The sequence below is a fragment of the Saimiri boliviensis genome, chromosome 11 (assembly GCF_048565385.1).
Source record: "Saimiri boliviensis isolate mSaiBol1 chromosome 11, mSaiBol1.pri, whole genome shotgun sequence".
NCBI classification, from domain to species: domain Eukaryota; kingdom Metazoa; phylum Chordata; class Mammalia; order Primates; family Cebidae; genus Saimiri; species Saimiri boliviensis.
In genome coordinates this window covers 11,940,698-11,967,979 of record NC_133459.1, presented here as the reverse complement: position 1 = coordinate 11,967,979, position 27,282 = coordinate 11,940,698, and the positions used below count along the sequence as shown (strand labels likewise).

The following is a 27,282-nucleotide window of genomic DNA, read 5'->3' as shown; positions in this document are numbered from 1 at the left end:
GCTGGAGCTGAATCTTACTGATTGCAAGACTCAGTGCCTTTTGGGTTTTTTTTTCATCAATAACTGAAGATTCCCTGAGGCTTCAACTGGAAAACAGGTTACTTGATAATAAGGGCACCAGACAGCTTCCACTCAGTTTCCCTTTATTTCTGTTTCTTGGCAACCATCCATGCAAGGGTAACTCCCTCAGGCATTTGCAAGCCTGAATTCCACTCTAGACACTCAGATTCCCGTTTTTGACTCTATAGGATACAGATCCCCGAAGTCTCATCCAATCCATGTCAGTGTTTCCCCCAAGTCCAGCCCCTGGTTCATCACTTTTCCTTTTCCACTTTCAGAGCCGTGTCTGGAACGATGGGTTCTGTGCTCCCTGGAGGATGTGCCTAAGACCTACGTTTTAGTTTCCAAGTGTCCAGAAGAAAGCATTTGATACATCCACGCAAACAGGCAGATATTCAACAGCTGCATTGATTTACCTCCAGGTCATAAAATGCCCTGTGGCCACAGTGAGGGCAGCAGGCGGTACAGAACAAGACCCTGTTGGTCTGCCTCAAGTCCTTCACTCTCCCCATCAGCTCAGCCCCCAGTTGGGCAAACCTCCACCGGCAGAGAGCACCAGAAGCATCATAACTCTCCCGTGGGGCGGGATACAGCTCCAGGCGTAAGTTGTTCAGTCTGATTGTGTGGGACAGCAGGTTCTCCAGGGTGGCCATGGAGATGGGATTTCCACAAAAGCTGAAGGTGGTGAGCTCAAAGCAGCGGCTTAAGGCAGGCAGGATGGCATTGACTTGGGAGTCTTCGATCCCACAGTCATCTAAATCCAGCGACTCCAGGGTGGCTGCCACTTTTTCTAGCAGAAGTTGGAGAGGCACAAGACTCAGATTGGCCAGGCTGATGCCACTCAGGTCCAGGGTCATTAGTTGACTGATGCTGGGGGACTGGGACAGATGCCTCAAGTCCGATTCCGAAAGCACACAGTTCGTTATTGCGAGGGTCTTTAACGGGGTCTTCAGACAGCTGGGGAGAGAGCGAGAAGTTAGTTCTGGGGAATCATAGGGGTGAGTGAAGGGTGGTGGGGATGACTTCAAGGTGACGGACGAAGACCATTTTGCCCAAGCCCAAGGTCATTCCGATTGATAGTCAACATTTAGGATGCTGCATGATGAAGAACTTTGCCACTGAGGTCAAGTCCATCTTAGGCCTGATGCAGTAACTCACACCTGTAATCCGAGCACTTTGGGAGGCTGAGATGGGTGGATCACTTGAGGTCAGGAGTTCGAGAACAGCCTGACCAAATGATGAAATCACATCTCTACTAAAAATGCAAAAATCAGCCAGGCGTGGTGGCAGGCGCCTGTAATTTCAGCTACTTGGGAGGTTGAGGCAGGAGAATCACAAGAACCCAGGAAGTGGAGGTTGCAGTAAGCAGAGATTATGCTGCTGCACTCCAGCCTTTGTAACAGAGTGAGACTGTGTCTAAAAAAAAAAAGAAAAGGAAAACAAAGAAAAATTTCATTTCCTCCTGAGTCTTTTCACCATCATTTATAGGAATGGATCAAGTTCACAGAATCCCTGAAGCTCCCTTTACTCATCCTTCAGGGATAAAAACACATCTCTGGGCCACGGGAGCCCAGAGGGGACACAGGCTTACAGACAAACCCAGGCGGGATTCTGCAACATCAGCTGGGGTGCCCAGGCTGCAGGGGTCCCTGACACGCCTGTCTAATCCGCAAACCATTTATCACTTTCACCAGTCTTTGTGCCTACTCTCTGACCTTCTGTTTCCTAGGTAATTAATTTACCTGGAGCTCAAAACAATCTATTGTGACCGGGAATTAGAGATGAGGTAATCCTAGCACTTTGGGAGACTGAGGTGGGTGGATCACCTGAGGTCAGGAGTTCAAGACCAGCCTGGCCATCATGGTGAAACCCCACCTTAAAAAAAAAGGGGGGAAAAAAAAAAGAGATAAGATCATTTGTGTTCCCCAAGCTGTTGAGCACAGAGCTTGTATTATTCTGAAACGTGCAGGTTTGATGAGCGTTCCCCTCTTCAGTGCCCACTTCACTTCCCCACTTCCCAACATCTTTTTAAAACTAATCTCGTTTGGCCTGGCATGGTGGCTCACGCCTGTAATCCCAGCACTTTCGAAGGCCAAGGCCAGGAGTTCGAGACCAACCTGACCAACATGGTGAAACTTGGTCTTTACGGAAAATACAGCACTTAGCCAGGTGTGGTGGCGAGTGCCTGTAATCCCAACTACTCAGGAGACTGACAGGAGAATCCTTTGAACCCGGGAGGTGGAGGTTGCAGTGAGCCGAGATTGCACCACTGCATCCAGCCTGGGTGACAGATCTAAGCTCTGTCTCAAACATAAATAAGTAAAAAAATAAACAAACAAATAAAAATTATCTTGTTTGAGCTGGGCATGTTTGCTCACGCCTGTAATCCCAGCACTTTGGGAGGCTGAAGCAGGGGGATCACGTGAGCTCAGGAGTTTGAGACCAGCCTGGCCAATATGGTAAAGCCTAGTCTCTACTAAAAATACAAAAATTAGCCAGGTGTGGTGGCCCACACCTGTAATCCCAGGTCCTCAGGAGACTGAGGCAGGAGAATCACTTGAACCCGGGAGGTACAGGTTGCAGTAAGCCAAGATCACGCCACTGCACTCCCACTGGGCAATCAAGTGAAATTTCATTTCAAAAAAAAAAAATTATCTTGTTTGTTTTTATTTTTATTAATTCCTATTTTTGGTCAGCAGTCTTGCTGTGTCACCCAGACTGCTCTAAAACTTCTGGGCTCAACTTATCCTCTTTCCTCAGGTTCTCAAAGTGCTAGGATTACAGGCATGGGCCACCATGCCTGACCTATTTTTCATCATCTTAACTTAGACACGCGTCCTCAGGAGGAATTCACAAACAGAGCCTCCCTAGAGCTGAACCCTTCAGTAGCCAGCTTCCTAGCATGGCAGCCTCTCCATAGCATCTACTCCCACTGATCCCTCTGCCTTTATTGGAATGGTTGTGTGATACCCATTTCAGGACAGAGCCGCCCACAGGGGAATGCATGGACATTCCAGTGTCCCCTTCACCGTCACCTCCTCATAGGCGGTCACAGTAGATGCCCACTAGCGTTTACTGTAACCTGGAAAGGCCCTGCTGCGGTCTGCAGAGAAAGCTCACCATCCTTCCTCACCTGAGCAGCTGGGCCAGATGGCCTTCGAGGAAAGAAACACAGTTCATATACAGCTTTTGGAGGTGGTGCAGCTTGAGGAACTGAGAGGTGACCTGGGTAACAAACTCCTCCTTCTGTTCTGGGGAAAAGTAGCAAGGGACGTCGACGTGGGAGAGAGCGAGCTTGTGAAGATTCCTCATCTGGCCCAGGTATGGGGTAAACTCTGCCAGGTCGGGCAGTCGCCACCTGCAATTCACTTCCACCTCCTGGATACACTCTGGGTTCACCATATTCAGGATGCTTTGGACTTTGTGGAGGGGCGTTCCCAAGACTTTCAGCTTCTTACAGCACAGGTGTAGTAAACCTTCCCTCTGCTTGACCCACAGAAAGAGGCAGGTGAGGCATTCATCCAGAGTCCTGTTCTGGAGGCAAAGGTCTACGAACACAGTCAAGCGCTGCTGTCCTCTCATCACTGAACAGTCCTGAGCTGGTTTTCTCTTCCTCGTGGCATCTGGTAAGTACCCGCGGGCCATGGCCTCAGACCACACCATCCAGAAGTTCTCACTGACATCCCGTAAATCCAGGACTTGAAGTTTCCTTCTTCTGTGGGAAGATAGAGAGGCTGAGAATGTAAGCGGTCACTGCTGAACGTCAGCTTCACATCCTGCACCCCAGCTGCGCCCCTCCTTGCTTTTTTCTTTCCCTGACTTTTCTCCACCCTGCTGTCCCCTTGGAGCCTGTTCAATTCCACTTTCTCTTTATTCTGAGAATAGGTCTCCCTCCGTCGCCCAGGCTAGAGTGCAGTGGTGAGATTTCAGCTCACGGCAACTTCTACCTCCTAGGTTCAAGTGATTCTCCTGCCTCAACCTCCCGAGCACCTGGGATGACAGGTACTCACCACAATGCCCAGCTAATATTTGTATTTTCAGTAGAGTCAGAATTTCACCATGTTGGCCAGGCTGGTTTCAAACTCCTGACCACAGGTGATCCACCCTCCTCAGCCTCCCAAATGCTGAGATTACAGGTATGAGCGTCCGTGCCCTGCTCAGTTCCCACTTTTAGTGGTGCCCTTCATTGCCACTAAGAGAGAGGTTCCTGTGACCTCCACGGACCCTGCGTGATGAGCAGTCCTCTCCCTGAGGAGCTGGGCAATGGCCAAGGCCTCACTGAGCTTTCTCATCAGCCCATCAGAAGCCTGTGGGCTCCCCATTGGGCCTCCCCACTCCTCACAACCTAGCTCTTCCTTCTCTGGACACCTGGGCCCTCCCTACCTGCCCATCTGGGCCACCTCACCTGAGACGAACCCCCTGGGTCAGCAGTGCATCAAGTCCATGGAGCACAGCTTGGAAGGTCTCCAGGCAAGGCGTCTTCATCAGGGACCCCAGAGGGAGGCGGGGGAAGGGCCAGGCCTGCACCATCGCCTTCAGGGCCTCACAGTGTCTCCTGCTGAAGGCCTCTATGAACAGCGGGGGGAAAAGTTCCGTGGGCAGCTCCTCCAGGGTGCAGACGGCCAAGGCCTGGTCCCTCAGCAGCTTCTGTCCCACCAGCTCCAGGAGTCTGGGTGGAGTCCAGATGCTCATCTTCACCAACCTGCAAGGAAAACTTCCAGAGGACAAATGCAGAGAAAGAGCATCACTCTCAGACCAAGCCCATGCAATCTCATCCTCTCCTAGGGCCAAAGTCAGTGCTCTGGCAATGGTGAAAGAGTTTTTCTTCGTTTTCTTCAATTCTACTCTGTGCTCAGTGGCCACAAAGCTAGCGTTCTGTCTCTGCTGTCATTAGCACCAGCTTTTCTCAAGCAGTGAGGAGGCAGGACCACCACTAGCCCTTCCTTTCCAGCCAGTGTTCCATCCACCGAGTAGTGAGTATGGGGGAGCCTGAAGCCTAACCCCTCCCACCGTTGGGGGAAATTTCTAATTACTCAGGGTTCTAAAACAATGAGAATGTTATGTCCCAAGCCCTGCATGCCAACATTCACAGTTCCTACAAATAAGATGGTTGGGAACATTCACTGGTCACTCCTACAATGGGTTTTTCTATTTGATTTCTTTGTAGTAGTTAAGCTTACTTCTCTATTTGTCTTTCCCTTTCTCTCTCACTTTCTTCTTTTCCTGTTTTCCTCCCTTCTGTCTTCCTTTCTTTTCTTTTCTTTCTTTTTTCTTTTTTTTCTGATAGGGTCTTGCTCTGTCACCCAGGCTGGAGTGGCTGGAGTACAGTGGTGCCATCTCAGCTCAGTGCAGTAGTGACCTCCCAGGCTCTAAGGATTCTTCCACCTCAGTCTCCCAAGTAGCTAGGACCACAGTCCTGCATCAACACTCCCAGCTAATCTTTGATTTTTTGACCTCCTGTAAAGACAGCGGGTTTCGCTCTGTTTTCCACGCCGGTCTTGAACTCCTAGACTCAAGCAAATCACTCACATTGGCCTCCCAAAATTCTGGGATTATAGGCCTGAGCCTCCACGCCTGGCCTCATTATTTAAAATTTCAGTGAGAAATTTTTAAAGCTATGTGACAGTATTATGGATCATTTGCAAGACAGAGATGTTTCCAGTACACATCTCTTAGACATGTTAAAAATGACCCACTTTAGATAGGCGCAGTGACTCACACCTGTAATCTCAACACTTTGGGAGGCTGAGGCAGGTGGATCATGAGGTTAGGAGTTCAAGATCAGCCTGGCCAACACAATGAAACCTCATCTCTACTAAAAATACCAAAAAAAAAAAAAAAAAAAAAAAAGTTAGCGTGGCATGGTGGCAGGCGCCTGTAGTCCAAGTTACTTGGGAGGATGAGGTAGGACAATCACTTAAACCAGAAAGTCAGAGGTTTCAGTGAGCCGAGATCATTCCATTGCACTCCAGCCTGGGCAACAGAGCAAGATTCTGTCTCAAGAAAAAAGAAAAAACTTCTGAATGTTGAAATGACAGAAACCACGGCACAAATCAACATTTTTGGAATAAAGACAAAACTGCATTTAGAGGAAAATTCAAAGCCCAGATCCTTTCATCTGGAAAAACAGGCATGAGCCACTGCACCTAGCCTGCTCTAAACATATTATTAAGGAATAGAATGGGGTTGGGAATGGCATCTCACGCCCACAATCCCAACTTGTTGGGAGGCTGAGCTGGGTGGATCATCTGAGGTCAAGAGTTCAAGGCCTCCATGAACAGCGGTGGGGAAAAGCCTGGCCAAAATGACGAAACCTCATGTCCACTAAAAAGACACAATTTATCTGTGTGTGGTGGCTAGCACCTTTAATCCCAGCTATTGGAGAGGCTGAGGAGGAGGAATCGGGAGGAGGAGGTTGTATTGAGCCAATCATGCCATTGCACTTTAGCCTGGAGACAAGAGCAAAACTGGTCTCAAAAAAAAAAAAAAAAAATTGAAGGTCTGGCATGAGTGGCTTATGCCTGTAATCCCAGCACTTTGGGAGGCAAAGGTGGGTGGATCACCTGAGGTTGGGAGTTCAAGGCCTGGCCAGCATGAAGAAACCCCATCTCTATTAAAAATACAAAAACTTAGCCAGGTGTAGTGGTACATGCCTGTAATCCCAGCTACTCTGGAGGCTGAGGCAGGAGAATCACTTGAACCCGGGAGGGGGAGGTTGCAGTGAGCCAAGATGGAGCCACTGTGCTCCAGCCTGGGTGATACAGTGAAACTCCATCGCAAAAAAAAAAAAAAAAAAAAAAAAAAGGAAAAAGAAAATATTTGATTAGATTCCTTAAGTTTTCCTAACCCCAGTTAATCCTGATTGAATTGTTGGCTTTCTTACAGATTAACTGAACAAATTAGATTTTCATTCATTAAAGTGAAAGAATTAGGGATAGGGTGAAAGTCTAGGACTCATTCACTGATTTGCTCCACAAACATGGAGTTTTACTAATATGTGACCTTCATAGTCCTAACTGTGAGATAGGGAGGGGTTTAACCTCTTTCTGACAGAAGACCATTCAGATTTCATGGTCATTCTCATGTGGCCATTTTTAAACTGATGGTAAAATTACACCCAGAATAATTTATGGCCACTGTGGGAATTATTGGAAACCTTTAACACTGTTTTTCTAACAAAACCACAACTGCCGGATTAAACTGTCTAAATGGGATGTTGGCATGTAGAGGCTTCTAAACTCTCTTTCTCCCCCTTTTTGTGGGGGTTGGGATTGGCCTACTGATTTCAATTGCTTGGATTTTCTTAACTGTTTGGTTAAGATTTTTTTGGTGGGGTTGTTTTTGGACAGGATCTCATTGTATTGCCCAGGCTAGAGTACAGCAGTGCTGTGAGCACGGCTCACTGCAACCTCAATTTTCCAGGCTCAAGGGATTCTCCCATGTGAGCCACCCCAACAGCTGGGACTACAGATGCCTGCCATCATGACTATTATTTTAAAGAAGTTTTTGTAGAGGCCGGGCACCGGTGGCTCATGGCTATAATCCCAGCATTTTAGGAGGCCAAGACGGGTGGATAACTTGAGGTCAGGAGTTCGAGACCAGCCTGGTCAACATGGTGAAACTCCACCTCTACTAAAAACACAAAAATTAGCTGAGCAATGTGGCAGGTGGCTGTAATCCCAGCTACTCGGGAGATTGAGGCAAGAGAATAGCTGGAGCCTGGGAGGCAGAGTGAGACTGCAGTCTCACTTCCAGTGAGCCGAGATCACACCACTGTGATCCAGCCTGGGCAACAGAGTGAGACTCTAACCCCTCAACGCCCCAAAAAATATTTTGTAGAGATGGGGGTTTGCCATGTTGCCCAGATTGGTCTTGAATCCCTAGGCTGAAATGATCCTCCCACCTTGGCCTCGCAAACTTCTGGGTTATAAGCATGAGTTTCTGCTCCCACCAAGAATTTTTTTTTTTTTTTTGGTCCCCCAGGCTAGAGTGCAATGACAGGATCTCGGCTCACTGCAACCTACGCCTCCCAGGTTCAAGGGATTCTCTTGCCTCGACCTCTTGAGTAGGGATAACAGGCACCCACCACTGTGCCCAGCTAATTTTTGTATTTCTAGTAAAGACAAGATTTTGCCAAGTTGGTCACGCTGGCCTCAGCCTCCCAAAGTGCTGAAATTACAGGCATGAGCCACCATGCCCAGCTTTTTTTTCTTTTTGACATGGAGTTTTGCTCTTGTTGCCCAGGCTGGAGTGCAATGGCAAGATCTCGGCTCACACAACCTCTGCCTCCCAGGTTCAAGTGACTCCTCTTCCTCAGCTTCCCGAGTAGCTGGGATTACAGGCATGTGCCACCAGGCCCAGCAAATTATATATTATTATTATTATTTTTTAGTAGAGACGGGGTTTTGCCCTGTTGACCAGGCTGGTCTAGAACACCCAACCTCAGGTGATCTGCTTGCCCCGGCCTCCCAAAGTGCTAGGATTACGGGTGTGAGGCCTGAGCCTACCCTGTAAGAATTTTGAAATGACATAAACCATAGCACAAATCAAAATTTTTGAAATAAAGACAAAACTGCATTGTTTTTTTTTTTTTTTGAGACGGATGCTCAGTCTGTGGCCCAGGCTGGAGTACAGTGGCACCGTGTCAGCTCACTGCCACCTCTGTCTTCTGGGTTCAAATAATTCTGCTTCAGCCTCCCTAGTAGCTGGAATTACAGGTGACTACCACCATGCCTGGCTAATTTTTATATTTTTAGTAAAGATGGGGTTTCCCCCTTTTGACCAGGCTTTAAAACTCCATTTAGAGGAAGAAATCAAAGCTGTTTTTCATACTGTTCGTATGAAAAAAGTAAAAACAAAAACAAAAACAAAAAATGACAAGATATAACTCTGTGCCATCTTAGGCTGAATTCTCCCCATTCTAGACGGGCTGACTATATAGATCAAGTGGAAGGGGCCGTACAGGAGGGTCCTTACAGAGATTAGTGACTTACCAGATCTGGACTCAGTTTGCAGCGTGCTCAGACCTCAAGACACAAGCAGTAACTCCAGGTTCGAAGACTTATGGTCTCTCCTGTGGGTCTTTTGAAGCTTTTATTGACCTTTGTAATCACCACTCCCATCCCCTCCCCTCCAAGTATCCACTGCTAGCTTCCAATCAAAAACTGATATCTGATTGGATTTCTGAATCTCCACCCAATTAATGCTGATTGGGATTTTGGCTCTCTGAAGATTAATTGATTGAATCAGAACTCTATTAATATCAGATATTCATATTCATTTCCTGAATCAAGAAATTGAAAGCGTTAGGGATCGGGTGGAAGTGAATTCATTCATTCAAGGCCAGCCAGGGTGGCTCCCCTGAGGTCAGGAGCCCAAGACCAGCCTAGCCAACATGGTGAAACCCCGTCTCTAAAAATACAAAAATGTCTGTATTCCAGCTACTCTGGAGGCTGAGATGGGAAAATCTCTTGAATCCAGGAGGCAGAGGTTGCAGTGAGCTGAGATTGTGCCATTGCACTCCAGCCTGGGTGATAGAGGGAGAGGCTGTCAAAAAAAAAAAAAAAAAAAAAAAAAAGAATTCATTCATTAATGAACTCCACAAACACTCATGAAATTTTACTAATATGTGACCTGTATAGTTCTGAGTGTGAGGCAGGGACGGCTTCAATCTGTTCTGGACAACAGACAGAAAAATAAACCCTGAAAGTAGTGTTGTCAGGAGAACACATGAAAATTATAAAAATATTTTATCGTTAAAATAGCGTTATAGGCCAGGCACAGTGGCTCACACCTGTAATCCTAGCACTTTGGGAGGCTAAAGTAGGTGGATGACCTGAGGATGGGAGTTCCGGACCAGCCTGACCAACATGGAGAAAACCCATCTCTGCTGAAAGTACAAAATTAGCCAGCTGTGGCAGCGCCTGCAATGCCAGCTACTTGGGAGGCTGATGCAGAATTGCTTGAACCCAGGAGGCGGAGGTTGCAGTGAGCCAAGATCATGCCACTGTACTCCAGCCTGGGAGACAGACAGGACTCCATCTCAGAAAAAAAAAAAAAAAAAAAAAAAAAGTTTTACAAAAACTGAGGTATCATCCCTACAAAATCAGAATAAAACTGTCATGTATCAGATGGTCTTGTGGGTTTTACATCACCTAATGTACCAGTTTATTCACTCATTCAGGTGGAAGAGAGGTGCCACTGAGGGTGTGATTGGTCTCAGGGCTTAGGTTAAGGCTTCTCTGGAAGAAACTGAAACAATACCTAGGCCGGGCGGGGTGGCTCAAGCCTGTAATCCCAGCACTTTGGGAGGCTGAGGCAGGTGGATCACGAGGTCAAGAGATCGAGACCATCCTGGTCAACATGGTGAAACCCCGTCTCTACTAAAAATAGAGAAAATTAGCTGGGCATGGTGGCACACGCCTGTAATCCCAGCTACTCAGGAGGTTGAAGCAGGAGAGTTGCCTGAACCCAGGAAGCGGAGGTTGCGGTGAGCCGAGATCGCACCATTGCACTCCAGCCTGGGTAACAAGAGCGAAACTCCGTCTCAAATAAATAAATAAATAAAATAAAAAGCAGGCAAGATCACTCCTAATTCATGAATTATTAGCCATTGCTCCACTAAACTCTAACAGCACTGTGAAATATTACTGACGGCGATCTCCGAAGCTCAGATCTCCACTTTTTTGAGGAAAAAAAAAAAAAAAAAGTCTTCTCAGCCAGGAGCGGTGGCTCATGCCTGTAATCTCAGCACTTTCAGAGGCAGAGGTGGGTGGATCATAAGGTCAGGAATTGGAGACCAGCCTGGTCAATCAACATGGTGAAACCCGGTCTCAAAAATAATCCCAGCCACTCGGGAGGCTGAGGCAGGAGAATCGCTTGAACCCCAGGGGACAGAGGAGCAGTGAGCTGAGATCATGCCACTTGCACTGCAGCCTGGGGAACAGAGTGAAACTGTCTCAAAATTTAAAAAGGCCTGGTGCAGTGGCTCATGCCTATAAACCTACCACTTTGGGAGGCCAAGACGGGTAGATCACCTGAGGTCTGGAGTTCAAGACAAGCCTGACCAACATGGTGAAACCTGGTCTCTTCTAAAAATGCAAAAAAAATTAGCCGGATGTGATGGTGGGCACCTGTAGACCCAGCTACTGGGGGAGAGGGGTTGGGGGGGGCGCTGAGGCCTGAGAATCGCTTGAATTCGGCAGGCGGAGCTTGCTGTGAGCCAAGAGCCTGCCACTGCACTCCAGCCTGGGTGACAGAGCGAGACTCCTGTCTCCCCAACCCCCACCAAAAAAGAAATGCCTTTGCAACCTAAAAGTTGAAAACAATGGGAATGGGAGTTTCCTATGGTCCCACACAGCCCACAATCTCAGTTCCATCAGTGAACCCAGTTAGGAGACTAAAGGGACTCCCTAAATTAGGTTCCATTGTTGCAGGACTTCCTTAGTTCGGCTAAAGACTGGGTCCTTGTTCGTCCCATGGCCGCAAAAATTCAGGCTTGCAGACGGTTTGAAGGGTGAGTAAAGCAGGATTATACTGCATGAAAAGGAAAAAGACGGAACAGGAACTCTCCTCAATGCCAGACTCCTCCCCGCTGCGGAGAGCGCTACTCCCGAAGCTCCACCCCACTGCGCGTTCCCACAGTGTGCAGGCTGGTGGGAGATTCTCCGGGGACCCCCCAACCACATGGCTAGCTCACCATTATGTCCATTTAAAAACAGCCGGGAGCAATGGCCTCTCACCCATTTTACAGGTGCACGCCTGTAACCTCAGCACTCTGGGAGGCCAAGGCAGGTGGATCACCTGAGATCAGGAGTTTGAGACCAGCCTGGCCAACATAGCGAAACCCCATCTCTACTTAAAAAAAAAAAAAAAAAAAAAAAAAATACAAAAATTAGCCGGGTGTAGTGGTGCCTGCCTGTAATCCCAGCTACTCAGGAGACTGAGGCAGGAGAACCGCTTGAACTCAGGAGGCAGAGGTTGCCATAAGCCGAGACCGCGCCATTGCACTCCAGCCTGGGTAACAAGAGCGAAACTCCATCTCAAAAAAATAAAAATAAAATAAAAAATTAAAAAATAAAAAATAAAAGAACCAGGCATGGTAGCTCATGCCTATAATCCCAGCACTTTGGGAGGCCCAGGTGGGTGGATTACCTGAGGTCAGGAGTTTAAGACCAGCCTGACCAACATAGTGAAACCCTGTCTCTACTACAAATCCAAAAATTAGCTGGGCGTGGTGATGCATGCCTGTAATCCCAGCTACTTGGGAGGCTGAGGCAGGAGAATACCCTAAACCCAGGAGGTGGAGGTTGCAGTGAGCCGGGGCAACAAAAGTGAAACTGTCTCAAAACCAACAAACAAGAATGGGAGGAAATTGATTACAGTAACCAAATTTCATTTAAATGCCTTGATTTGCTGGAGCTGAATCTTACTGATTGCAAGACTCAGTGCCTTTTGGGTTTTTTTTTCATCAATAACTGAAGATTCCCTGAGTCTTCAACTGGAAAACAGGTTACTTGATAATAGAAGGCACCAGACTGTTTCCACTCGGTTTCCCTTTATTTCTGTTTCTTTGCAACCATCCATGCAAGGGTAACTCCCTCAGGCATTTGCAAGCCTGAATTCCACTCTAGACACTCAGATTCCCGTTTTTGACGCTATAGGATACAGATCCCCGAAGTCTCATCCAATCCATGTCAGTGTTTCCCCAAGTCCAGCCCCTGCTTCATTACTTTTCCTTTTCCACTTTCAGAGCCGTGTCTGGAACGATGGGTTCTGTGCTCCCTGGAGGATGTGCCTAAGACCTACGTTTTAGTTTCCAAGTGTCCAGAAGAAAGCATTTGATACATCCACGCAAACAGGCAGATATTCAACCGCTGCATTGATTTACCTCCAGGTCATAATATGCCCTGTGGCCACAGTGAGGGCAGCAGGCGGTAGAGAACAAGACCCTCTTGGTCTGCCTCAAGACCTTCACTCTCCCCATCAGCTCAGCCCCCAGTTGGGCAAACCTCCACCGGCAGAGAGCACCAGAAGCATCATAACTCTCCCGTGGGGCGGGATACAGCTCCAGGCGTAAGTTGTTCAGTCTGATTGTGTGGGACAGCAGGTTCTCCAGGGTGGCCATGGAGATGGGATTTCCACGAAAGCTGAAGGTGGTGAGCTCAAAGCAGCGGCTTAAGGCAGGCAGGATGGCATTGACTTGGGAGTCTTCGATCCCACAGTCATCTAAGTCCAGGTATTCCAGGGTGGCTGCCACTTTTTCTAGCAGGAGTTGGAGAGGCACAAGACTCAGATTGGCCAGGCTGATGCCACTCAGGTCCAGGGTCGTTAGTTGACTGATGCTGGGGGACTGGGACAGATGCCTCAAGTCCGATTCCGAAAGCACACAGTTCGTTATTGCGAGGGTCTTTAACGGGGTCTTCAGACAGCTGGGGAGAGAGCAAGAAGTTAGTTCTGGGGAATCATAGGGGTGAGTGAAGGGTGGTGGGGGATGACTTCAAGATGATGGACGAAGACCATTTTGCCCAAGTCCAAGGTCATTCCGATTGTCTGATAGTCAACATTTAGGATGCTGCGTGATGAAGAACTTTGCCACTGAGGTCAAGTCCATCTTAGGCCTGATGCAGTAACTCACACCTGTAATCCGAGCACTTACGGAGGCTGAGATGTGTGGATCACTTAAGGTCAGGAGTTGGAGAGCAGCCTGGCCAAATGGTGAAACCACATCGCTACTAAAAATGCAAAAATCAGCCAGGCGTGGTGGCAGGCGCCTGTAATTTCAGCTACTTGGGAGGTTGAGGCAGGAGAATCACAAGAACCCAGGAAGTGGAGGTTGCAGTAAGCAGAGATTATGCTGCTACACTCCAGCCTTTGTAACAGAGTGAGACTGTGTCTAAAAAAAAAAAGAAAAGAAAAACAAAGAAAAATTTCATTTCCTCCTGAGTCTTTTCACCATCATTTATAGGAATGGATCAAGTTCACAGAATCCCTGAAGCTCCCTTTACTCATCCTTCAGGGATAAAAACACATCTCTGGGCCACGGGAGCCCAGAGGGGACACAGGCTTACGGACAAACCCAGGCGGGATTCTGCAACATCAGCTGGGGTGCCCAGGCTGCAGGGGTCCCTGACAGGCCTGTCTAATCCGCAAACCATTTATCACTTTTACCAGTCTTTGTGCCTACTCTCTGACCTTCTGTTTCCTAGGTAATTAATTTACCTGGAGCTCAAAACAATCTCTTGTGACCGGGAATTAGAGATGAGGTAATCCTAGCAATTTGGGAGACTGAGGTGGGTGGATCACCTGAGGTCAGGAGTTCAAGACTAGCTTGGCCATCATGGTGAAACCCCACCTTAAAAAAAAGAAAAAAAAAAAAAAAAAAAGAGATGAGATCATTTGTGTTCCCCAAGCTGTTGAGCACAGAGCTTGTATTATTCTGAAACGTGCAGGTTTGATGAGCATTCCCCTCTTCAGTGCCCACTTCACTCCCCCACTTCCCAACATCTTTTTAAAACTAATCTCGTTTGGCCTGGCATGGTGGCTCACGCCTGTAATCCTAGCACTTTCGAAGGCCAAGGCCAGGAGTTCGAGACCAACCTGACCAACATAGTGAAACTTGGTCTTTACTTAAAATACAACGCTTAGCCGGGTGTGGTGGCAAGTGCCTGTAATCCCAACTACTCAGGAGACTGACAGGGGAATCGCTTGAACCCGGGAGGCGGAGGTTGCAGTGAGCCGAGATTGCACCACTGCATCCAGCCTGGGTGACAGATCGAAACGCTGTCTCAAACAGAAATAAATAAACAAACAAACAAACAAACAAATAAAAATTATCTTGTTTGAGCTGGGCGTGTTTGCTCACGCCTGTAATCTCAGCACTTTGGGAGGCTGAAGCAGGGGGATCACGTGAGCTCAGGAGTTTGAGACCAGCCTGGCCAATATGGTGAAGACGAGTCTCTACAAAAACACAAAAATTAGCCAGGTGTGGTGGCCCACACCTGCAATCCCAGGTGCTCCGGAGACTGAGGCAAGAGAATCACTTGAACCCGGGAGGTATGGGTTGCAGTAAGCCGAGATCACGCCACTGCACTCCCTGTGGGCAATCAAGTGAAATTTCATTTCAAAATAAAAAAAATTATCTTGTTTGTTTTTATTTTTATTAATTCCTATTTTTAGTCAGCAATCTTGCTGTGTTACCCAGACTTCTCTAAAACTTCTGGGCTCAACTTATCCTCTTTCCTCAGGCTCTCAAAGTGCTAGGATTACAGGCATGAGCCACCATGACTGACCTATTTCTCATCATCTTAACTTAGACGCGCGTCCTCAGGAGGAATTCACTAACTCACCCTCCCTAGAGCTGAACCCTTCAGTAGCCAGCTTCCTAGCATGGCAGCCTCTCCATAGCATCTACCCCCACTGATCCCTCTGCCTTTATTGGAATGGTTGTGTGATACCCATTTCAGGACAGAGCCGCCCACAGGAGAATGCATTGACATTCTAGTGTCCCCTTCACCGTCACCTCCTCATAGGCGGTCGCAGTAGATGCCCACTAGCATTTACTGTGACCTGGAAAGGCTCTGCTGCGGTCTGCAGAGAAAGCTCACCATCCTTCCTCACCTGAGCAGCTGGGCCAGATGGCCTTCGAGGAAAGAAACACAGTTCATATACAGCTTTTGGAGGTGGTGCAGCTTGAGGAACTGAGAGGTGAACTGGGTAACAAACTCCTCCTTCTGCTCTGGGGAAAAGTAGCAAGGGACGTCGACGTGGGAGAGAGCGAGCTTGTGAAGATTCCTCATCTGGCCCAGGTATGGGGTAAACTCTGCCAGGTCGGGCAGTCGCCACCTGCAATTCACTTCCACCTCCTGGATACACTCTGGGTTCACCATATTCAGGATGCTTTGGACTTTGTGGAGGGGCGTTCCCAAGACTTTCAGCTTCTTACAGCACAGGTGTAGTAAACCTTCCCTCTGCTTGACCCACAGAAAGAGGCAGGTGAGGCATTCATCCAGAGTCCTGTTCTGGAGGCAAAGGTCTACGAACACAGTCAAGCACTGCTGTCCTCTCATCACTGAACAGTCCTGAGCTGGTTTTCTCTTCCTCGTGGCATCTGGTAAGTACCCGCGGGCCATGGCCTCAGACCACACCATCCAGAAGTTCTCACTGACATCCCGTAAATCCAGGACTTGAAGTTTCCTTCTTCTGTGGGAAGATAGAGAGGCTGAGAATGTAAGCGGTCACTGCTGAACGTCAGCTTCACATCCTGCATGCCAGCTGCGCCCCTCCTTGCTTTTTTCTTTCCCTGACTTTTCTCCACCCTGCTGTCCCCTTGGAGCCTGTTCAATTCCACTTTCTCTTTATTCTGAGAATAGGTCTCCCTCCGTCGCCCAGGCTGGAGTGCAGTGGTGAGATTTCAGCTCACGGCAACTTCCACCTCCTGGGTTCAAGTGATTCTCCTGCCTCAACCTCCCGAGCACCTGGGATGACAGGTACTCACCACTATGCCCAGCTAATATTTGTATTTTTAGTAGAGTCAGAATTTCACCACGTTGGCCAGGCTGGTTTCAAACTCCTGACCACAGGTGATCCACCCTCCTCAGCCTCCCAAATGCTGAGATTACAGGTGTGAGCGTCCGTGCCCTGCTCAGTTCCCACTTTTAGTGGTGCCCTTCATTGCCACTAAGAGAGAGGTTCCTGTGACCTCCACGGACCCTGCGTGATGAGCAGTTCTTTCCCTGAGGAGCTGGGCAATGGCCAAGGCCTCACTGAGCTTTCTCATCAGCACCATCAGAAGCCTGTGGGCTCCCCATTGGGCCTCCCCACTCCTCACAACCTAGCTCTTCCTTCTCTGGACACCTGGGCCCTCCCTACCTGCCCATCTGGGCCACCTCACCTGAGACGAACCCCCTGGGTCAGCAGTGCATCAAGTCCATGGAGCACAGCTTGGATGGTCTCCAGGCAAGGCGTCTTCATCAGAGACCCCAGAGGGAGGCGGGGGAAGGGCCAGGCCTGCACCATCGCCTTCAGGGCCTCACAGTGTCTCCTGCTGAAGGCCTCCATGAACAGCGGGGGGAAAAGTTCCGTGGGCAGCTCCTCCAGGGTGCAGACGGCCAAGGCCTGGTCCCTCAGCAGCTTCCGTCCCACCAGCTCCAGGAGTCTGGGTGGAGTCCAGATGCTCATCTTCACCAACCTGCAAGGAAAACTTCCAGAGGACAAATCCAGAGAAAGAGCATCACTCTCAGACCAAGCCCATGCAATCTCATCCTCTCCTAGGGCCAAAGTCAGTGCTCTGGCAATGGTGAAAGAGTTTGTCTTCGTTTTCGTCAATTCTACTCTGTGCTCAGTGGCTACAAAGCTAGCGTTCTGTCTCTGCTGGCATTAGCACCAGCTTTTCTCAAGCAGCGAGGAGGCAGGAGCACCACTAGCCCTTCCTTTCCAGCCAGTGTTCCATCCACCGAGTAGTGAGTATGGGGGAGCCTGAAGCCTAACCCCTCCCACCGTTGGGGGAAATTTCTAATTACTCAGGGTTCTAAAACAATGGGAATGTTATGTCCCAAGCCCTACATGCCGACATTCACAGTCCCTACAAATAAGATGGTTGGGAACATTCACTGGTCACTCCTAGAATGGGTTTTTCTACTTGTTTTCTTTGTAGTAGTTAAGCTTACTTCTCTATTTGTCTTTCCCTTTCTCTCTCACTTTCTTCTTTTCCTGTTTTCCTCCCTCTGTCTTCCTTTCTTTTCTTTTCTTTCTTTTTTCTTTTTTTTTCTGATAGGGTCTTGCTCTGTCACCCAGGCTGGAGTGGCTGGAGTACAGTGGTGCCATCTCAGCTCAGTGCAGTCGTGACCTCCCAGGCTCTAAGGATTCTTCCACCTCAGTTTCCCGAGTAGCTAGGACCACAGTCCTGCATCAACACTCCCAGCTAATCTTTGATTTTTTGACCTCTTGTAAAGACAGCGGGTTTCGCTATGTTGTCCACGCCGGTCTTGAACACCTAGACTCAAGCAATTCACTCACATTGGCCTCCCAAAATTCTGGGATTATAGGCCTGAGCCTCCACGCCTGGCCTCATTATTTAAAATTTCAGTGAGAAATTTTTAAAGCTATGTGACAGTATTATGGATCATTTGCAAGACAGAGATGTTTCCAGTACAAATCTCCTACACATATTAAAAATGACCCACTTTGGATAGGTGCAGTGACTCACACCTGTAATCCCAACACTTTGGGAGGCTGAGGCAGGTGGATCATGAGGTCAGGAGTTCAAGATCAGCCTGGCCAACACAATGAAACCTCATCTCTACTAAAAATACCAAAAAAAAAAAAAAAAAAAAATTAGCTGGGCATGGTTGCAGGCGCCTGCAGTTCAAGCTACTTGGGAGGATGAGGGAGGAGAATCACTTAAACCAGGGAGTCAGAGGTTTCAGTGAGCCGAGATCATGCCGTTGCACTCCAGCCTGGGCAACAGAGCGAGATTCTGTCTCAAGAAAAAAGAAACAACTTCTGAATTTTGAAATGACAGAAACCAAGGCACAAATCAACATTTTTGGAATAAAGACAAAACTGCATTTAGAGGAAAATTCAAAGCCCAAATCCTTTCATCTGGAAAAACAGGCATGAGCCACTGCACCTAGCCTGCTCTAAACATATTATTAAGGAATAGAATGGGGTTGGGAATGGCGTCTCTTGCCCACAATCCCAACTCGTTGGGAGGCTGAGCTGGGTGGATCATCTGAGGTCAAGGGTTCAAGGCCTCCATGAACAGCGGGGGGAAAAGCCTGGCCAAAATGACGAAACCTCATGTCCACTAAAAAGACACAATTTATCTGTGTGTGGTGGCTAGCACCTTTAATCCCAGCTATTGGAGAGGTTGAGGATGAAGTATCACTTGAACTTGGGAGGAGGAGGTTGTATTGAGCCAATCATGCCATTGCACTTTAGCCTGGAGACAAGAGCAAAACTGGTCTCAAAAAAAATAAAAAAAAATTGAAGGTCTGGCATGAGTGGCTTATGCCTGTAATCCCAGCACTTTGGGAGGCAAAGGTGGGTGGATCACCTGAGGTTGGGAGTTCGAGGCCTGGCCAACATGGAGAAACCCCATCTCTATTAAAAATACAAAAACTTAGCCAGGTGTAGTGGTACATGCCTGTAATCCCAGCTACTCTAGAGGCTGAGACAGGAGAATCACTTGAACCCGGGAGGTGGAGGTTGCAGTGAGCCAAGATCGAGCCACTGTGCTCCAGCCTGGGTGATACAGTGAAACTCCATCTCAAAAAAAAAAAAAAAGAAAAGAAAAAAAAGGAAAAAGAAAATATTTGATTAGATTCCTTAAGTTTTCCTAACCCCAGTTAATCCTGATTGAATTGTTGGCTTTCTTACAGATTAACTGAACAAATTAGATTTTCATTCATTAAAGTGAAAGAATTAGGGATAGGGTGAAACTCTAGGACTCATTCACTGATTTGCTCCATAAACAGGGAGTTTTACTAATGTGTGACCTTCATAGTCCGAACTGTGAGATAGGGAGGGGTTTAACCTCTTTCTGACAGAAGACCATTCAGATTTCATGGTCATTCTCATGTGGCCATTTTTAAACTGATGGTAAAATTACACCCAGGATAATTTATGGCCACTGTGGGAATTACTGGAAACCTTTAACACAGTTTTTCTAACAAAACACAACTGCCGGATTAAACCGTCTAAATGGGATGTTGGCATGTAGAGGCTTCTAAACTCTCTTTCTCCCCCTTTTTGTGGGGGTTGGGATTGGCCTACTGATTTCAATTGCTTGGATTTTCTTAACTGTTTGGTTAAAATTTTTTTGGTGGGGTTTTTTTTGGACAGGATCTCATTGTATTGCCCAGGCTAGAGTACAGCAGTGGTGTGAGCACGGCTCACTGCAACCTCAATTTTCCAGGCTCAAGGGATTCTCCCATGTGAGCCACCCAAACAGCTGGGAGTACAGATGCATGCCACCATGACTAATATATTAAAGAAGTTTTTTGTAGAGGCCGGGCACCGGTGGCTCATGGCTATAATCCCAGCATTTTAGGAGGCCAAGACGGGTGGATAACTTGAGGTCAGGAGTTTGAGACCAGCCTGGTCAACATGGTGAAACTCCACCTCTACTAAAAACACAAAAATTAGCTGAGCATGGTGGCAGGTGGCTGTAATCCCAGCTACTCGGGAGATTGAGGCAAGAGAATAGCTGGAGCCTGGGAGGCAGAGTGAAACTGCAGTCTCACTTCCAGTGAGCCGAGATGACACCACTGTGATCCAGCCTGGGCAACAGAGTGAGACTCTAACCCCTCAACCCCCAAAAAAATATTTTGTAGAGATGGGGGTTTGCCATGTTGCCCAGATTGGTCTTGAATCCCTAGGCTGAAATGATCCTCCCACCTTGGCCTCCCTAACTTTTGGTTTATAAGCATGAGTTTCTGCTCCCACCAAGAATTTTTTTTTTTTTTTTGGTCCCCCAGGCTAGAGTGCAATGACAGGATCCCGGCTCACTGCAACCTACGCCTCCCAGGTTCAAGGGATTCTCTTGCCTCAACTTCTTGAGTAGGGATAACAGGCACCCACCACTGCCCAGGTAATTTTTGTATTTCTAGTAAAGAGAAGATTTTGCCAAGTTGGTCAGGCTGGCCTCAGCCTCCCAAAGTGCTGAAATTACAGGCATGAGCCACCATGCCCAGCTTTTTTTTTTTTTTTTGACATGGAGTTTCGCTCTTGTTTCCCAGGCTGGAGTGCAATGGCAAGATCTCGGCTCACACAACCTCTGCCTCCCAGGTTAAAGTGACTCCTCTTCCTCACTTTCCCGAGTAGCTGGGATTACAGGCATGTGCCACCAGGCCCAGCAAATTATATATTATTATTATTATTATTTAGTAGAGACGGGGTTTTGCCCTGTTGACCAGGCTGGTCTAGAACACCCAACCTCAGGTGATCTGCTTGCCTCGGCCTCCCAAGTGCTGGGATTATGGGTGTGAGGCCTGAGCCTACCCTGTAAGAATTTTGAAATGACATAAACCAAAGCACAAATCAAAATTTTTGAAATAAAGACAAAACTGCAATTTTTTTTTTTTTTGAGACGGATGCTCAGTCTGTGGCCCAGGCTGGAGTACAGTGGCACCGTGTCGGCTCACTGCCACCTCTGTCTTCTGGGTTCAAATAATTCTGCTTCAGCCTCCCTAGTAGCTGGAATTACAGGTGACTACCACCATGCCTGGCTAATTTTTATATTTTTAGTAAAGGTGGGGTTTCACCCTTTGACCAGGCTTTAAAACTCCATTTAGAGGAAGAAATCAAAGCTGTTTTTCATACTGTTCGTATGAAAAAAGTAAAAACAAAAACAAAAACAAAAACAAAAACAAAAAATGACAAGATATAACTCTGTGCCATCTTAGGCTGAATTCTCCCCATGCCAGACGGGCTGACTGTAGATCAGGTGGAAGGGGCCGTACAGGAGGGTCCTTACAGAGATTAGTGACTTACCAGATCTGGACTCAGTTTGCAGGGTGCTCAAACCTCAAGAAACAAGCAGTAACTCCAGGTTCGAAGACTTATGGTCTCTCCCGTGGGTCTTTTGAAGCTTTTATTGACCTTTGTAATCACCACTCCCATCCCCTCCCTTCAAAGTATCCACTGCTAGCTTCCAATCAAAAACTGATATCTGATTGGATTTCTGAATCTCCACCCAATTAATCCTGATTGGGATTTTGGCTCTCTGAAGATTAATTGATTGAATCAGAAATCTATTAGTATCAGATATTCATATTCATTTCCTGAATCAAGAAATTGAAAGCGTTAGGGATCGGGTGGAAGTGAATTCATTCATTCAAGGCCAGCCAGGGTGGCTCACCTGAGGTCAGGAGCCCAAGACCAGCCTAGCTAACATGGTGAAACCCCGTCTCTAAAAATACAAAAATGTCTGTATTCCAGCTACTCTGGAGGCTGAGATGGGAAAATCTCTTGAACCCAGGAGGCAGAGGTTGCAGTGAGCTGAGATTGTGCCATTGCACTCCAGCCTGGGTGATAGAGGGAGATGCTGTCAAAAAAAAAAAAAAAAAAAAGAATTCATTCATTAATGAACTCCACAAACACTGATGAAATTTTACTAATGTGTGACCTGTATAGTTCTGAGTGTGAGGCAGGGAAGGGTTCAATCTGTTCTGGACATTAGACAGAAAAATAAAACCTGAAAATAGTGTTGTCAGGAGAACACATCAAAATTATAAAAATATTTCATAGTTAAAATAGCTTTATAGGCCAGGTACAGTGGCTCACACCTGTAATCCTAGCACTTTTTGGGAGGCTAAAGTAGGTGGATGACCTGAGGATGGGAGTTCCAGACCAGCCTGACCAACATGGAGAAAACCCGTCTCTGCTGAAAACACAAAATTAGCCAGCTGTGGCAGTGCCTGTAATGCCAGCTACATGGGAGGCTGAGGCAGAATTGCTTGAACCCAGGAGGCAGAGGTTGCATTGAGCCGAGATCATGCCACTGTACTCCAGCCTGGGAGACAGACAGGACTCCATCTCAGAAAAAAAAAAAAAAAGATTTATAAAAACTGAGGCATCATCATCCCTACAAAATCAGAATAAAACTGTCATGTATCAGATGGTCTTGTGGGTTTTACATCACCTAATGTACCAGATTATTCACTCATTCAAGTGGAAGAGAGGTGCCACTGAGGGTGTGATTGGTCTCAGGGCTTAAGTTAAGGCTTCTCTGGAAGAAACTGAAACAATACCTAGGCCGGGCGGGGTGGCTCAAGCCTGTAATCCCAGCACTTTGGGAGGCCGAGGCAGGAGGATCACGAGGTCAACAGATCGAGACCATCCTGGTCAACATGGTGAAACCCCGTCTCTACCAAAAATACAAAAATTAGCTGGGCATGGTGGCACACGCCTGTAATTCCAGCTACTCAGGAGGCTGAGGCAGGAGAATTGCTTGAACCCAGGAGGCGGAGGTTGCAGTGAACCGAGATCCCGCCACTGCACTCCAGCCTGGGTAACAAGAGTGAAACTCCATCTCAGAAAAAAAAAAAAAAGAAAAGAAACAATACCTATAACCCTTATCAATTTAATCAGTGGAGAAGGGAGGGGGAGAAACAAAAATAAACCAAGCTTGCAGCCCATTCCGAATTCATCATGAGGTTAGTTTGCTCTCTGGCCTGCTTCCTCATGGTTGATGGCAGCCTACCATCCCAAAATCATGTAGACCTTAGATTACAGTTCACCTTAACTGCACTGCAGACTATTTAAACATTGTAAAACATTGACTTTTTCATTGGAGATATTCTTTCAGGTTCTGCATGTCAGTAAAACTATTGATGCCAGCTGATTTGCAGGGCCCTGTAAGGCACCAACTCACCAAGAATGCAGTTTCTACATCCTGTTGACTTCATACCTCCCCCTGCCACCAAAGTACTCCAAATTTCCAGCTCCTTGCTATCCATGATCTCCTGAAAACCCTCAGTACTCCTTGGGGAGATGAATTTGAGGGTCTCCTCCCAGCTTCTCATTCAGTCATCCTGTGAACATTAAACTCTCTGCTGCAAACCCTGCTGTCTCAGAATACTGGTGTGCTACTGTGCACCAGGCTTAGGAACCTGATGGTCCTGTAATAGAGTCATGTCAAAATTACAAAGGGAAGTGAGAGTGGGGACTGGGCAGGGTTGAGGTAGATGTTTTAATAGGATTCTGCGAGTGAGTCAAGACTTGGTAAACATGTTGGGGTCATTGAGAGGGTGGAGGAGGAATCTATCCAAACTTGCACTGATGCCTCCTTGGTTTATGTTCTTTTTTTTTTTTTTTTTCCGAGACAGTCTTGCTCTGTCATCAGGCACCAGGCTGGAGTGCAGTGGGATAATCTTGGCTCACTGCAACTTCGACCTCCTGGGTTCAAGCTATTCTCCTGCCTCAGCCTCTCGATTAGCTGGGACTACAGACGCACGCCACCATGCCCAGCTTAATTTTTTTGTTTGTTTTTAAGACAGGGTTTCACCATGTTGGTCAGGCTAGTCTTGAACCCCTGACCTCAGGTGATCTGCCCACCTTGGCCTCCAAAGTACTTGGATTACAGGCGTGAGCCACCACACCAGACCAGATTTTTTTTTTTTTTTAATTTTTAGTAGAGATGGGGTTTCACTATGTTGGCCAGGATGGTCTTGATCTATTGACCTGGTGATCTGCCCGCCTTGGCCTCCCAAAGTGCTGGGATTACAAGTGTGAGCCACTGCGCCTGGTGGTTTTTATTCTTATGAGCAAGGATGAGTCTTTCAAAACAATTTATGTAATCCTCCTTATTTTTCTTTCAAAACCTTTGTCTTTCTTTACCTCCCTGAATAATATCACATTTATTTCCATTGCTTTGCTCATTTCTTTTCTTTTTCTTTTTTATTTTGAGATGGAGTTTTGCTCTTGTTACCCAGGCTGGAGTGCAATGGCATGATCTTGGCTCACCGCAACCTCTGCCTCCTGGGTTCAGGCAATTCTCCTGCCTCAGCCTCCTGAGTAGCTGGGATTACAGGCACAAGCCACCATGCCCAGCTAATTTTTCGTATTTTTAGTAGAGACGGGGTTTCACCATGTTGACCAGGATGGTCTTGATCTCTTGACCTCGTGATCCACCCACCTCGGCCTCCCAAAGTGCTAGGATTACAGGCTTGAGCCACCGTGCCCGGCCCCTTTTTTTTTTTTTTTTTTTTTTTTTTTTTTTTTTTTAATGCTGTGATACCTTAATTGTATACCTTTATAGAAAAGTGAAGGTAAATTAAGGGACCTCACCAAGATGACATCATGGGACTTACTACTCAATGGGAAGGGCAAAGTGAGGGGTCGGGGGGCAGGGAAACAGGGAAGGTATGTGTTAGTTAATGTACCTACTGAAAGAGAGAGATAAATTTCTATATTAAGTGGACCACGCATTCTTTTTTTTTTTTTTTTTTTTTTTAAAGAATAAAGAAGAGGAAGAAAGAGAAAGAGGAAGAAGGAGAGAGGATGGGGGTATTGCTTTTATTGCCCGAGCTAGAATGCAGTCTAAATATGGGTATGCCTATAATTGTCCTTAATAATGGAGACATGAAAGAAAATGAGGGAAGAGAATAGCAAACAAGGAGCCAACCAAGATTTCTTTTAAACTTCTAAGTTGATATGATATGGTACTGATAAGAGTGTATATTTTGTATATTTAAAGTGCAGAGTTCTATAAATGTTAATTACATTTACTTGTTCCCTATATGAGTTCAAGTCCTGAATATCGTTGTTAATTTTCTGTCTCATTGATCTGTCTAATATTAATGTTGAAGTCTCCCACTATTATTATGTGGGAGTCTAAGTCTCTTTATAAGTCTTGTATGTCTGCGTATTCCTGTATTGGGTGCGTATATATTTAGGATCTTTAGCTCTTCTTGTTGTTGCATTGATCCTTTTATCATTATATAATGTCCTTCTTTGCTTCTTTTGATCTTTGTTGCTTAATTGTAACTTCTGCTTTTTATTTAATTATTTTAGCTCTCTGTTTGGTTGGTAAATCTTTCTCCATCCCTTGTTTGGAGTCTTTGTGTATCCTCGAATGTGAGATGGATCTGGATGCAGCATACTGATGGGTTTTAGTTTTTTATTCAAATTGCCTGTCTTTGGATTGGGGGATTTAGTCGATTTAAATTTAGAATTAATAATAATATATGTGAGTTTAATACTGCCATTAGCTGGCTATTTTGTCCATTAGTTGATGTAAATTCTTCATTATATTGATGCTCTTTTTGATAATTTTTTTAGAAAGGCTGATACTGTTTGTTCCTTTCATATGTGTAGTGGTTCTTTCAGAAGCTCTTGTAAAGCAGGCCTGGTGGTGATGAAATCTCTGAGTGCTTGCTTATTCACAAAAAACTTTATTTTTCCTTCACATGTGAAGCTTAGTTTGGCTGGATGTGAAATTCTGGGTTGAAAGTTCTTTTCTTTAAGGATGTTGAATATTGGCCCCCACTCTCTTCTGGCTTATAGGGTTTCTGCTGAGAGATCTGCTGTAAGTCTGATAGGCTTCCCTTTGTGGGTAACCTGACCTTTCTCTCTGGCTGCCCTTAGTATTTTCTCCTTCATTTCAACCCTGGTGAATCTGATGATTATGTGCCTTGGAGTTGCTCTTCTTGAGGAATATCTCTGTGGTGTTCTCTGTATTACCTGGAGTTGAATATTATCCTGCCTTACTAGGCTGGGAAAATTTTCCTGAATAATGTCCTGAAGCGTATTTTCCAACTTAGATTCATTCTCTTCGTCACATTCAGGTACACCTATCAAGCGTAGATTAGGTCTTTTCACATAGTCCCATATTTCTTGGAGACTTTGCTCGTTCCTTTGTATCCTTTTTTCTCTAATCTTGTCTTCTTGTTTTATTTCATTGAGTTGGTCTTCGACCTCTGATATCCTTTCTTCTGCTTGATCAATTCGGCTGTTAAAACTTGTGCATACTTCACGAAGTTCTCCTATTGTGTTTTTCAGCTCCATCAATTCACTTATATTCCTCTCTAAATTGTGTATTCTTGTTAACATTTCGTCAAATCTTTTTTCAAAGTTCTTAGTTGCTTTAGATTGGGTTAAAACAAGTTCTTTTAATTCACAGAAGTTTCTCATTATCCACATTTTGAAGCCTGCTTCTGTAATTGGAACACACTCGTTCTCCATCAAGCCTTGTTCCGTTGCTGATGAGGAACTGTGATACCCCGCTGAGGGAGAGGCGTTCTGATCTTGGGCATTCTCAGCCTTTTTTGGCCGTTTTCCTCCCTTCGTTATAAATTTATCCATCTGTGGTCTTTGAATTCGCCGTCTTTGTAATTAGGTTTCTGAGTGGACGTCCAACTTACTGATTCTCAGCGCCGAAATCTGAGCAACCCACTGCACCGACCAAATCAGCGGCGTTAAGATTAATGGTGCTTCTCCGACTCTGCACCAAGAACCGTCGCTCCAAGGCGCCGGCAAAACCGCCTCGCCGGTCACAAGAGTCGCGCTGGCGACCCGTGGGGCTCCTCCGCTGGGAATCTCCTGGTGCGTGAGCAACAAGAATTCATATGAAGGTGTGGCGTCCTCTCATTCTTTGCGCTTTCAGTGGGAGCTACAATCCCGAGCTGTTAGTGATCAGCCATCTTGGATCTCTCCTTTTTTTAAGAGACAGGGTCTCTCTATGTTGCCCAGGCTGGAGTGCAGTGGCACTTCAAAGGCGTG

The 27,282-nt window shown here is 46.7% G+C and overlaps 2 protein-coding genes across 2 annotated transcripts; both read right to left on the bottom strand.

Annotated features, from left to right (window-relative positions):
- Positions 1-123: 123 nt before the first annotated feature.
- Positions 124-4,774, bottom strand: LOC120366018 (PRAME family member 20-like). The gene is made up of 3 exons (XM_039474070.2): positions 4,466-4,774; positions 3,194-3,775; positions 124-1,017 (listed from the first exon to the last, which is right to left on the bottom strand). Exons 1-3 carry the CDS (start codon positions 4,750-4,752, stop codon positions 456-458), a joined length of 1,431 nt encoding a protein of 476 aa, XP_039330004.2. The 5' UTR covers positions 4,753-4,774; the 3' UTR covers positions 124-455.
- An 8,014-nt stretch (positions 4,775-12,788) lies between these two features.
- LOC141580372 (PRAME family member 20-like) lies at positions 12,789-17,283 on the bottom strand. The gene is made up of 3 exons (XM_074381476.1): positions 16,952-17,283; positions 15,679-16,260; positions 12,789-13,490 (listed from the first exon to the last, which is right to left on the bottom strand). The coding sequence occupies exons 1-3, from the start codon at positions 17,236-17,238 to the stop codon at positions 12,929-12,931; spliced, it is 1,431 nt and encodes a 476-aa protein (XP_074237577.1). The 5' UTR covers positions 17,239-17,283; the 3' UTR covers positions 12,789-12,928.
- Between the last annotated feature and the right edge of the window lie 9,999 nt (positions 17,284-27,282).

Coding starts and splice junctions, on each gene's coding strand:
- LOC120366018 (XM_039474070.2), bottom strand. CDS start 4,752: ATGAGCATCTGGACTCCACCCAGACTCCTGGAGCTGGTGGGACAGAAG. Junction 3,776..4,465: donor ACCCAGGGGGTTCGTCTCAG/GTGAGGTGGCCC, acceptor ATCTTCCCACAG/AAGAAGGAAACTTCAAGTCC. Junction 1,018..3,193: donor CATCTGGCCCAGCTGCTCAG/GTGAGGAAGGAT, acceptor CTCTCTCCCCAG/CTGTCTGAAGACCCCGTTAA.
- LOC141580372 (XM_074381476.1), bottom strand. CDS start 17,238: ATGAGCATCTGGACTCCACCCAGACTCCTGGAGCTGGTGGGACGGAAG. Junction 16,261..16,951: donor ACCCAGGGGGTTCGTCTCAG/GTGAGGTGGCCC, acceptor ATCTTCCCACAG/AAGAAGGAAACTTCAAGTCC. Junction 13,491..15,678: donor CATCTGGCCCAGCTGCTCAG/GTGAGGAAGGAT, acceptor CTCTCTCCCCAG/CTGTCTGAAGACCCCGTTAA.